Source organism: Suncus etruscus, chromosome 5 (genome assembly GCF_024139225.1).
Source record: "Suncus etruscus isolate mSunEtr1 chromosome 5, mSunEtr1.pri.cur, whole genome shotgun sequence".
NCBI lineage: Eukaryota > Metazoa > Chordata > Mammalia > Eulipotyphla > Soricidae > Suncus > Suncus etruscus.
This window is the reverse complement of record NC_064852.1, coordinates 1,157,695-1,169,637: the sequence shown is the minus strand read 5'-3', so window position 1 is coordinate 1,169,637 and position 11,943 is coordinate 1,157,695. Positions and strand designations below refer to the sequence as shown.

The 11,943-nt window shown below is 56.7% G+C and overlaps 1 protein-coding gene across 3 annotated transcripts in view; it reads left to right on the top strand.

The window, feature by feature from the left end:
• The first annotated feature begins 1,362 nt into the window (after nt 1-1,362).
• DAB2IP (DAB2 interacting protein) overlaps nt 1,363-11,943 on the top strand; it is a 202,902-nt gene continuing 192,321 nt past the window's right edge. For 2 of the 3 annotated variants that reach the window (XM_049773064.1, XM_049773062.1), the window contains exon 1: nt 1,364-1,569. In XM_049773064.1, the coding sequence (XP_049629021.1) occupies nt 1,524-1,569 (46 nt within the window). In that variant the 5' untranslated portion in view covers nt 1,364-1,523. Of the gene's footprint in view, nt 1,570-11,943 lie in introns of all 3 variants that reach the window. The other variant, XM_049773063.1, reaches the window with a different exon arrangement.

Genomic DNA, 11,943 nt, shown 5'->3' with positions numbered 1-11,943 from the left:
AGCCATGTGCTGCTGAGTTGGGTTGGAAAGGGGCTGGGCCGGTCTCACTCCTTCTTCGGAACACCCAGGGTTCGAGTCCAGAGAGGTGGGCCTGCCCTCACCCGTTACTGGCCCAGTCAGCCCCTCCGCCATAGCTGCACCCCATAGGGCAGAGGGCGGGTGGGGGGAGCCGGGCAAGGAAGAGGCCCTGTAATTAAGGCCGGGAACCCGCATCTCTGTCCTCTGGTGGGACTGACTGGCCACATCAGCAGCCACCGGAGCTAAGCCTCAGCCAGCCAGCAGCCAGGCAGCTCGTTGTACGGAAGGGGAGCAAGTGAGGCCTCCCTTGGAGGACATTCGGGGTCACACGAGCAGGGCTGGCCAGCCCCCCAAGGGCCAGTGGCCCCTCCGGCACTTTTCCAAAAGCTCCCCGAACCTTCCTGCCTCCAGGCCCTGTCTGGTGCTGTCCTCGGCCCAGGGGCACCTCGCCCTCCCTGGTTCGGTTTAGAGGCCTCCTCCTTCCTCCTCCTGGCAGTCCTCCCTGACTCCTGACGGGACCCCAGGGAGCCCCTTTCCCTGCCACAAGCCTTGGGCCCTGGTCCACGTTAAGGTCGAAAACAGGTGAGAGGACCCACTCTGACTCTGTGGGTCTCCACCCTGCGCTAAGGCAGTGACGCCCCTGGGGTTGTGGTCTGGAGGCTGCTGGCTGAACCCCGGCTCCCCTCTCAGCTGCCTTCGACCCTCCTCAACCCCATTCTCAATACCTCCCCCCCAAAACTACTGCTCCGAAGGAAGAACTCCTATTCAACCCGTAGGGCCCAAGGGAGAGGAACTCTTAATCAACCCTTAGGGCCACAGTGAAAGAACTCTTACTGGACCCTTGGGCCCCAAGGAGAAACTCTCAGTCAGTCCTTGTTATTCGGCCCTCCGGGCCCCAAGGAAGGACTCCAGCCCCCTTGCAGCCCTCTCCGGGGCGGGGGGCCCAGAAGCCAGCAGCGCCTGGCAGGTGTCTGCCTGGTGGCCGTTCCGGAGCCGGTGACTCAGTGCGGGAGGCGAGAGTGGAAGCCTCGTCGGTCCCCCTCCGGCAGGAAGCGTCTGGAGAACAGCTTTGAGTGGGCGACTCCGCCGGGGTTGGAGCACTGGGGGAGGAGCAGAGGGAGATGCGAGCCGAGCCCGCTCCTCCCGCCGAGCGCCTGGCTCCGGGCTCTCCGCGGAGGAGACCCCTCCCGGGCCGGGGCCCCCACACCGGCCCCCCGGGGCGGCTCGGCCCCAGCCCGGCCCCAGCAGGTGCTGCCCTCGGCACCTGCTGAGGCGCGGCCCGCCCGGCTCCTGCGGCCGAGCCTCCGACTCGGGGCGTCTCGCCTCGCCTCGTCCCAGCCCTCGGATGCTCCGGGCCGGGACTGGAGGCGACAGTGCTCGCGGGAGCACCCCGTCCCCGAGCGGGAAGACCGCATGGGGCCCCAGGGGAGCGGCCCCGGCCCCCATGGACACAGGCCCGGGCCCTAGAGCCGGTGGGGCCGGGCCCCGGGGCCCTCGCGCCCACCATGGAGCCCCCCGGCCTCCGCCTCTGGGACCCCGACACCGCCTCCGGTAAGCCCGCCGGGATGCTGGGCTGGGGACGGCTCAGGATCACCAGCCGTGGGGGCTGTCACTGGGCGGCCGTTGGCTGCTGCGGAGTGGAGGAGGCCGCCCGGGGCCTAGGAGCCCCCGTGTCGTGCCCGCTCGGTGCCAGGGACGGAGGGAGGAGGGAAGGAGGGTGGCGTGAGGGTGGGAGATGGGCGCAGGGGTGGGGAGTGCTCGGGAGCACCGCAGGGCCAGGGTGGGGCGGTGCGTCTCCGCTGTGTGTCTCCGGGGGCTCTTCGGGCCAGGAAAGCTCAGGCAGAACTTTGCTGCCTGTCTGTCCCTCCGTCTGTCCATCTGGCCGTCTGTCCGTCCGTCTGTCCATCTGTCCGTCTGTCCCTCCGTCTGTCCATCTGGCCGTCTGTCCGTCCGTCTGTCCATCTGTCCGTCTGTCCCTCCGTCTGTCCATCTGGCCGTCTGTCCGTCCGTCTGTCTCCAGGCTCCATCCCCATCCCCAGGCCTGCGGCTGCAGCGGGGTTTGATGAGTGAGCTCGATCCACGGCTTGGTGATAGGGAACCGGGCTGCAGGAATGAGCCCACCTGGCCATTAAGAGCCTGGCAGGAAGCCCGCTTGCGTCTGCTGGGGTCCCCGGGGTCCCCCCAGGATGGGATGGATGAGGTGGGGGCTGGGGGCTGCCCCCCAGGGGGAACCGACTCCGGCTCTCTGAGTCTCTGCAGTGCTGGGCGCTCGCTGGCCGGCTGGCAGAGAGGGCAGAGGGCTGGATGCAGGTTGGAGGTCCAAGCCCAGGAGTTTGCGAGGGAAGCTGGGGTGCCTGGGTTCGGAAGGGTCTGCTTGCTGAGTGGGCACGGGCCCCCAAAAAACCTACATGTGCTGCCTGGTCCACTTTGGGCACTGCAAAGGGAAGCGGGGGTGGGGTGGGGGAAGAGACCGAGACAGACAGGTTAAAGAGAGATAGAGACCAGAGAGAGACAGAGAGACTAAAGAGAGACAGAGTCCAGAGTCAGACAGATGAGACAGTGACAGAGAAAGAGATAGACACAGACAAAATGACAGACTATAGAGAAACAGAAAGAGACAGAGACCAGAGACAGACAGACAGACAAACAGAGAGATCAGAGACAGACAGAGAGAGAGGGACCAGAGAGAGAAAGAGAGAATTTGGGGGGGGGGGGCTACTGTAATGGGGCAGGGCAGAGGCAAGTTTTAGGAGCTAGCCGGAAGGGCCACTCCGGGAGAAACCACACCCCTGCCCAGATCCGTCTTGGGGGTGGGTCCCCTTGGTACCCCAGTCTCTGTTTAGGAGACTTCTTTTCCTCCAGCCCTCCACCCCTCCAGGTCTGGCTTCAGGGCTCAGGTCCAAAGCCAAATTCCTCCCTCCAGCGGGAACCCAAAGAAAGCTTTCCAGGGATGGGGGTGATGGTGGTAGAAGGGTGGAGGCTGGGTGGTGTTGGCCGCGCTGGGAGCTAGGGACCCTCTAGCTGGTCCCTCTAGGACAGGGTGGGGGGTTAGGGAGAGTCCCAGCTCTGGAGGGGAGTGTCCCCCACCCTCACCCACTGGCTGAGCTCCGTTTGGGGGTCCAGTGCAGGAAGGCAGAGCACCGGCTGGAGTCAGAGAAGTAGTTTGTGCCTCGGTGGATGGAGGGAGGAAGGTGGGAGGGCGTGCAGGCGGCTTGTCCTAGCCAAGCTCCAGCCCAGAGCAGACAGACCCTGAGCCTGGATTGGATTCTGAGGGGGCGGGGGCTGGCAGCCGGGGTGGGGATGGCGTCCTGGCCAGGGGGATGACTGGAAGTCTGGCTGGAAGCAGCCCTTCTGGGGGGCAGTGAGCCCTGCTCTGTGTGTGTGTGTGTGTGTGTGTGTGTGTGTGTGTGTGTGTGTGTGTGTGTGTGTGTGTGTGTATAGACCTCTGAGATCGGAGGCCTGTGGGCATGTCTCCACAGAGCAGAACTGGGCCCACACAGGGTCCCTCTCAGGGACTGGAGAGATGGCACAGCGGCAGGGCATTTGCCTTGCATGCAGCTAATCCAGGTGGTCCGATCCCCAGCATCCCATATGGTCCCCCGTGACTGCCAGGAGAGATTTCTGAGAGCAGAGCTGAGCCAGGAGGAATCCCTGAGTGACGTCAGGTGTGACTCAAATACAAACAAAAATAAAATCAAGGAATCCTCTCCTGCCAACTCCCATTTGCACCTGCTGCCAGTTTTCTGGAAGCCACATCGGCTAAGGGAAAGGGGAGTCTGGGCCCCCAGTTCCAACCCAGAGTCAGCTCAGCCTCTGACTCCCAGAAAGACTGATTGAGCGACTCCGCTCCAAGTCCCCAAGTCCTGGGTCCAAGGAGCAGATGCCACTTAACATCCTGCACCAAGGTCTGGGGCTGGATATTTGGTGGAGTTCTATCAATGGACCAAAACCATACATACATACATACATACATACATACATACATACAGGTTATTATAAACCCACAAGAACAGGGACCAGCTGGAACAGGGGGGCCTGGCCACTGCTCAGCCTGGGAAATGGGCCCCCACTTGCTCTGGTGCTGAAACGAGCGACGCAGGGACAGATGTGACCCAGCCTTTCTAGAGTAGGGGTCCAGAACTGGGCTTCAAGCAGCACAAGCTTAGAAAATAAAACTCCCTAGAAGACCCAGGACGTCAGGTCAGACACGGAGCAAACTGCCCCCCTGCGGAAACATTCTGGCTTTGAGATGTCCCCCGAAAGCAGGGCCCCTGAACTGGTGTCTGAGCTCCTCTCAGCACCTCCCCGAACAAGGTGTCTGGTCTTTGTTTTTTTGTTCTGTGTGTGGAACACAAACTCAGAGATGCTTAGGGCTGACTGCTGGCACCTTGCTTGGGGCTCACTTCCCAAAGGTCTTCAGGTCTCTCGGTGCAAGGAGCCAAACCTGGCACCCAGTTCCTGCTTGCTCCGCCCGATCTGCAGCCGCTGAGCTTCTCGTTGGTTTCTCTGCCTGCTGGCAGCTCCCTGATCCTCACTCAGCATCCACTTGGGGCTTGGGCACATGGGCACCCACACTGCCCTTTCTGCATTCTGGGGGCGTCTGGAAGTCCATCGAGGATGTCACGGACACATGCACGGTGATATGTGTTCTAGGGAACACAAGTACTTTGAAGGTTTCTTTGATTTTGTTTTTTTTGGGGGGGCACACCCAGTGGCACTCAGGGGCTACTCCTGGCTCTGCTCTCAGGAATCACTCCTGACAGGCTCGGGAGACCCTATGGGTAGCCGGGGATCAACCCAAGTTGACCACATGCAAAGAAATGCCTGACCCGCTGTGCTATGGCTCCACCTCCCCCCTCCCCTCAAGTGTTTGTCTTTATTTTTTTCTCAAGGGTTGTGGGGATGTGGGGCCAGACCTGGCAGTGCTCGGGACCATATGTGGACCAGTGGTAGAACAGGAATCGGGCCAGAGCAATAACACAGCAGAGAGGGCGCTTGCCTCTCCCACCTGCCCAAGTTCTATCCCAGGATCCCGTATGGTTCCCCTGAGCCCATCAGGAATCATTCCTGAATGCAGAGCTAGGATTAGCCTGAGTTCCATGGCCTTTTTGTCCAGACACTTCAGGGAGTTTTGTGGGTCCCTGGGAAAGTGGGTGCAAGGTTCAGCGAATGATGGAGACACGCTTAGTTGTTGGGGTGAATCATAATTGTGTGTGTTTATTGAATGCTACAGGATGTATTTGAACATGAATTTTAGTGAGAGACTGCCTACATCTGCTTTTCCTGCCAAGTTAAAAAAAATTGTACTTTCTTGTTAGCAACAAGCTTATCAGTACAGACTGTTTGATCTATAAGTTTCTTCTGTTTGTTTGTTTGTTTGTTTTGGGGCCACCTCCGTTGATGCTCAGGGGTTCCTCCTGGCCATGAGTTCAGAAAACACTCCTGGCTTGGGGGACCAAATGGGAAGCTGGGGAATCAAACCGAGATCCATCCTAGGTTAGCGCGTGCAAGGCAGATGCCTTACAGCTTGCACCACTGCTCCGGCCCCTGATCTATAAGTTTCTTCACAACAAACAATTCACAGGTCTTCAGTGTGGGTTACAAATCTCCTGAATGATAAGTTCCAATTAAAAGCCAGAGGGGAGTTGAGCCAGAAGCTTCTCTGGAATCTAAGGGCAAACTTCAACATCTCCAAGATTTTTCCTCCTAGGCTGGACTTTGGGTGCCAATTCTGATATAAATGAAAAGATGAGCATGTTTCCCAGGTGTTCCTACAAAGGGTCCTTTTGTCTGAGTGAGCAGAACATCTTTTAAGAGACTAACTTGACTTTGAGAATTAATCACAAAGTTTTTTTTATGTTTCTCTTGAAGCTGATTTTCCCAGGGAAAGTGACATTTAACCACTCCGTATTTGTGTTCACTAATTTTGCCACCTGGAAGTAAATGCTCGACTATAGACATACTTAGCACAGCAGCAGGGAGGTTCTTATGAGGCCCAATAAATGTTTGCAACTATTGTTTGCAACTATTACTAAGCTTGACAACTACCACCCTCACTTTGCAAGAAAGCAACGACCTCCCTTTGGGTCTTTTCTCAGCCATCTCCGCTGGGGGAGCCCAGCGGACCTTCTGACTTGTTTTGTTTTGTTTTTGGGTCACACCTGGTGGCGCTCAGGGGTTACTCCTGGCTCTGCACTCAGAAATTGCTCCTGGCAGACACAGGGGACCATATGGGATGCCGGGTTTTGAACCACCATCTGTCCTGAATCAGCTGCATGCAAGGCAAATGCCCTACCGCTGTGCTATCTCTTCAGTCCCAACCTTCTCATTTTTTTTGGGGGGGGGGCACACCAGGCGGTGCTCAGGGGTTACTCCTGGCTGTCTGCTCAGAAATAGCTCCTGGCAGGCATGGGGGACCATATGGGACGTCAGGATTCAAACCAACCACTTTGGTCCTGGGACGGCTGCTTGCAAAGCAAATGCCGCTGTGCTATCTCTCCGGCCCCACCTTCTGATTTTTTCAACTTTTCTTAAATTAAACAGGCAGTATCTGAACATTGCCAGGTGTGCCCACACCACCAAAAATATTTTTTTTCCCAAAACTATATTAAAAATATTTTAAAAACTAGATTTTGCTGCATGTAAGTCAAGTGTCTTACCCCACTTCCCAATTCTTTGCCTCTCAAAGCTTTTACTTCTCCCTGGTGCTGACCAGCTGGGGTCCCCCAAAGGGCAGAGGCAGGCTTGAGAGAGTGACAAATGTCAGGAGCACCGTCCCCTCCTTCAGCCAAAACTCTTCACAGGTCCTTCATGGCCACTCTCGGCCTCCTCCGGACCAGCTGCCCCTGAGGCACGTTGTCTTGTCCCTTCCCAGGACACCCATGGAACCCTGATGTAGGGTACCTATCTGAGACCCACCCATTTCTGGGAGGGGTCTTGGAAACCAGATAATAGGTGTGACCTTACCTGCAAGACCCGGCCCATTCCTGGGAGGGGTCTTGGAAAAGTTAGATAAGCCTTGGACTGAGGGAATTCGGGCCTTTTCGGCCCTGCTGAGCTCGCTGGCTTTGGGGTCTCTGTTTCTGGTCTTGGACCAGGATGGAGGCCAAAGGGAAGATGGCTGAAAGGGTTAAGACACAGGGTAGCCTAGAATGGCTGAATGCTTAAAAGGTTATGAGATAGGCCACACACATGTGGTGAATAGGGCATGAATAAAGTTAATGCTTCCTGATGCCTGTTTCTGGATAAGTCTGATTTCCGCCTTTCACCTGGGCCTGGGACCCGCCCGCTAGATGGGGTTGCGAAGCCACGTGGCCTGGGATGGCAGAAAGAAATCCATCGCCATCCACCGCGATCCAGCCCCATCGTTAATTAACTAATGCAACACCCTGAGAGCTAAGCGATGGCCGGAATAGGGCCAGACTGGAACTTGGGGGCTGCAGTCACAAAGTCTGGGTCTTTTCTTTTCATTTCTTTTCCTTTTTCCTTTTATTTAAACAGTGTGGCTTAAGAATATTAAAACATGTTTATATTTTAATGGGATTTATTTTTATGATAAAGTTTTTGTTTTATATTAAAATAATGTAATATTGGGGCCGGGCGGTGGCGCTAGAGGTAAGGTGCCTGCCTTGCCTGCGCTAGCCTTGGACGGACCGCAGTTCGATCCCCCGGTGTCCCATATGGTCCCCCAAGCCAGGAGCGACTTCTGAGCGCATAGCCAGGAGTAACCCCTGAGCAGTACCGGGTGTGGCCCAAAAACCAAAAAAAAAAAAATGTAATATTTATATTAAAATATAAATTATATATTTTGCTTTGGGGACCACACCCTGTGACGCTGAGCGGTTACTGCTGACTCTGGGTTCAGAAATCACTCTTGGCTTGGGGAACCATATGGGATGCAGAGGGTTCGAACCACAGTCGGTCCTAGGTTAGCGTGTGCAAGGCAAATGCCCTACCACTGCACCACCGCTCCGGCCCTGAGTTGCACTCTGAACAAATATACATACACCCTTCACTAGGGCACATTTCCCGACACTGATGTCCCTAGCGTCCCTCCCATCTTCCCCGATGACTGCCTCTGGGTCAGGCATTTTACTCCCACCCTCTTTTTTGACTTTTTTTTTTGGCTTTTGGGTCACACCCGGCAGCGCTTAGGGCCTACTCCTGGCTCTACGCTCAGAAATTGCCCCCCTCATGCTCGGGGGACCATATGGGATGCCGGGATTCGAACCACCGACCTTCTGCATGCAAGGCTACCTCCATGCTAGCTCTCTGGTCCCTCTTTTTGTCCTTTTTGACTCTGTGGTTTGCACTGCTGTTAGCATCGTGCAAATCACTTTATCTCTTTTCAGCACCGAGTTCTTGTTCAGTGATCACTTCCATCTCTCATAGTCACTTGTCACTTGTCTCAGGGCTCCCTTCTCTGCCCTAACTGCATGCCCCACCCTTTGTGGCAAGCTTCCTGCCATGGCCTGGTCTCCTGGCCCTCATCTCTATCGTCTCTGGATATAAATACCATGCTATCTAGCCTGCATCTTTTCTTTCTTTCTTTTTTTCTTGTTTTGTTTTTGTTTTTGGGACATACACAGCAGTGCTTAGGGGTTCCTCCTGGCTCTGCACTCAGAAATTGCTTTCGGCAGGCTCAGGGACCATATAAAATGCTGGGGATTGGGCCCGGATCCATCCCAAGTCAGCTGCGTGCAAGGCAAATGCCCTACTGCTGTGCCATAGCTCCGGCCCTAGCCTGGGTCTTCTCTGTGGGTGGTCAATGAGCTCCAGCTGCCCGCAACACTCCCACCCCCACTAGTCTATGACCGTGGGATGTATGCCTTCAGGACCGAGGGAGCTAGGGCACCGACAAAGTTCCAGGCATGAGTGCTGGGTGGCAGGAGCCGCACGAGGCAATGACAGCTCAGGGTGACAGGAGCTCGGAGCAGCTGCGGCAGGCCCAGGCCAGCCCAGGAGAGGCTATTTTGGGCTGGAAGCAATCAGGGGCCCCGTGTCCCCCCTCTCCGGCCCTTGTCACCAGAGGAGGAAGCTGACTGTGTTCCCAGGGGGCCAACTCTGGCCCAGACCCAGGAGCTACTAAAGGAGGAGGCTTGGTTTGGAAGGTTCGTGAGGCCTGGGGTGGGGGCTGTCCATGTCACGTGAACCTATTTCGGGCCTCAGGCTCCTCAGTCTTGGGGCTGGAACTTGAGCTCTGCCTCGGCCAGGCATGTGCCGCAGCCCTGAACTGTCTTTCTCTCTGGGCTCTGCTCTTTCCTCATGGCCATCCCCTCCCTTTTTCTCGGCACAGCCCCGCAAGGTCAGTGTTAGTTATGGGTGAGAGAGGAGGAAACACTCAGAGAGGCTGAGCCACTCACCCAAGATCACACAGCAGTCCTGTGGACTGATTGGCTCGGGTCCGAGGCCTGGTGTGGATGGAGCCCCAGGAGGCAAATTCCCAAAGTCTGAGGAGTGACTGAGGCACCTGGGGTTGCCTCAGGTTTGCCACCGAGCAAAGTCGCAAGCCCCAGCCCAGGGCTGAGACTCGGAGTCTTGGCAGCCTCAGTTTCCCCACCAGGGAGACCTAGGTGGCATGGTCAGGAAGGGATGTGAGGCCCAAATTTCCTCCATCTCGCTCCAGGCTCTCGGCCAGCGTGAGATGTCTGGGGGCACACAGACAGGCAAGTGGTGGCCAGAAGACACCAAACCCCGAGGCTGCTGTGGCCGAGCACTTAAATGGGAGTCCCTCTCTTTGAGAGGAAGGAAACAGCCCCCATGCTGCCATGAGACCACCAAGGCTGAGCAAGGCCAAGTGGGGGGCATGAGGCTCACCCCTCAACCCCATGCTTTTGCACAGCACATGGCATCCCCCAATTCTTCACCCTTCCTTCTGCCCAGCAGAGCTTCGGCTGCTGGCACTGGGTTTCTCTGTCCTTCCTCCAGAGGGACATTGGGGTCTCTTGAGGTGTGGGGTGCCCTGCCCCCTGCCCAGGCACTCAGGGAAGAAGCTCTAGGGGGAACGAACGAGGTGCAGCGTTGAGCGCTAGAATGACTGACACTCCCAGGCCTGAGCATCCCTCTTGGAGGTGTTTTAGGGGGACAGAGCCCAGAGAGCCCAGTAGGGTGCTCATCCTTGGGGTGGGGGTCTCTAGAGGGAGCAGGCCCACAGCTGCCAGGGCTCCCATGGCCCAAGTCACATTCTCTGTCTATAGACTCGGGGCTGGGGGGGGGTCCCCAATTTTCATACAGAAGTTCCAGCTTCCAACTTCCCCAACTTCTGCCACCCCTGGGCTCAGCCTGTTGGGTCTCTCAGCTTCCGCTCCCCCTCCCCAGAGGGGTGGGGACAGTACCCCCCCACCCCCTGGCTCCTGCCCCTGAGGACACAGCGGGCCCAGCAGGCCTTACTCTAAGGTGGTGGCCACCAGGGCTGGACCACTGGCCCTGATAAGTCTCTGAAAGTCCCTGGAGCCAGCTCCCTAGTTTTCCTACTACGTTGGCCCCATTTCAGCTTTATTTTATTTCTTTGTTTGTTGGCAGTATTCAGGGGTTACTCCTGGCTCTGCACTCAGGAATCACTCCTGGCAGGCTCAGGGGACCATATGGAGGCCGGGAATTGAACCTAGATCCATCCCAGGTCGGTTGCTTGCAAGGCAAAGCCCTACTGCTGTGCTATCTCTCCAGCCCCCCTAAATCACTTTTTAAAGCACTGAGCAAGGGCTGAGAGATGATCAGGGCTGGAACTCAAATGTGACATCCTCAAGGCCTGAATTTGGTTCCCAACACTGTGATCTCTGAGAGTGGCCCCCAAACCTGTCTGTCTCCATAAATGTAAATAGGATACAGAGGTACTGGCCAAAGCCCCTTCGCCTGGCCGGGAGGGGAGGACCAGGTGCAGCGGGGAAGCAGAGCTCATGACCTCCTGGGTCTGCCCGCCCAGCTCCGCCCTCAGCCGAGTGCCCACACAGGAGCAAATGTGGCCTTCTGAAAGTGGCTTTTGTTTGAGGACATGGCTGGCAACAAAGGACACTGGGTCTCTGGGACCAGGGGCTTCGGGGGAGGGCGTGGGGGAACAGGAAGGAGAGTGACCCCAAAGCCATAAGAACAGAGCAGCTAGGACAGTGCCAGACTCGGATGCCAGTGACTCGAGGGCATTGTACCCAGCCAGTTTCCAACACGGCCCCCACACGCCCCCGACTTAGTCCAAGGTGGTTCCTGGGTGAGAATGAAAACTTTAGGGGCCCAGAGAGATAGCATGAAGGTAGGGCTTTTGCCTTGCATGTAGAAGGTCGGTGGTTCAAATCCCAATATCCCATATGGTCCCCGGAGCCTGCCAGGAGCTATTTCTGAGTGTAGAGCCAGGAGTGGCCCCTGAGCACTGCCGGTGTGACCAAAACAACAACAACAAAAATAGAATTAGAACTTTAGGGTAGGGCCAGAGCAATAGCACAGCAGTAGGGCATTTGCCTTGCAGGCAGCCAACTCAGGACAGACGTGGGTTCAATTCCCTGCATCCCATATGGTCTCCCGAGCCTGCCAGGAGCGATTTCTGAGTGCAGAGCCAGGAGTGACCCTTGAGCGCTGCCAAATGTAACCAAAACAAACAAAACAAAACAGACAAGGTGGTGGAAGGGCTTGCTGCTCTGTCTGTTCTCAAATGACAGCCAGACTAGGGCTTGCCCAAGAGAGATCCCTGACACAGGAGAAGATGGAAGGAGCTAATGAAGGAGTGGAGGAAAATTAGGGGAGAGTGTGTGGCCTTCCTCAGCCCTGCCTCCACCTGTCAACCATCCCTCCTTCTTCCCCTTCCGCCCCCACCCCACAGGCACCCCGAAAGCTTGCAGAGCTGGACTCCATTTTGCTTCTAGATGCCTTTGGGTGATAAAGAAGGGACTTCAGCGCCCTCAGATTGAATCAAGTGTAACAAACCTGGAAATTGGGAAC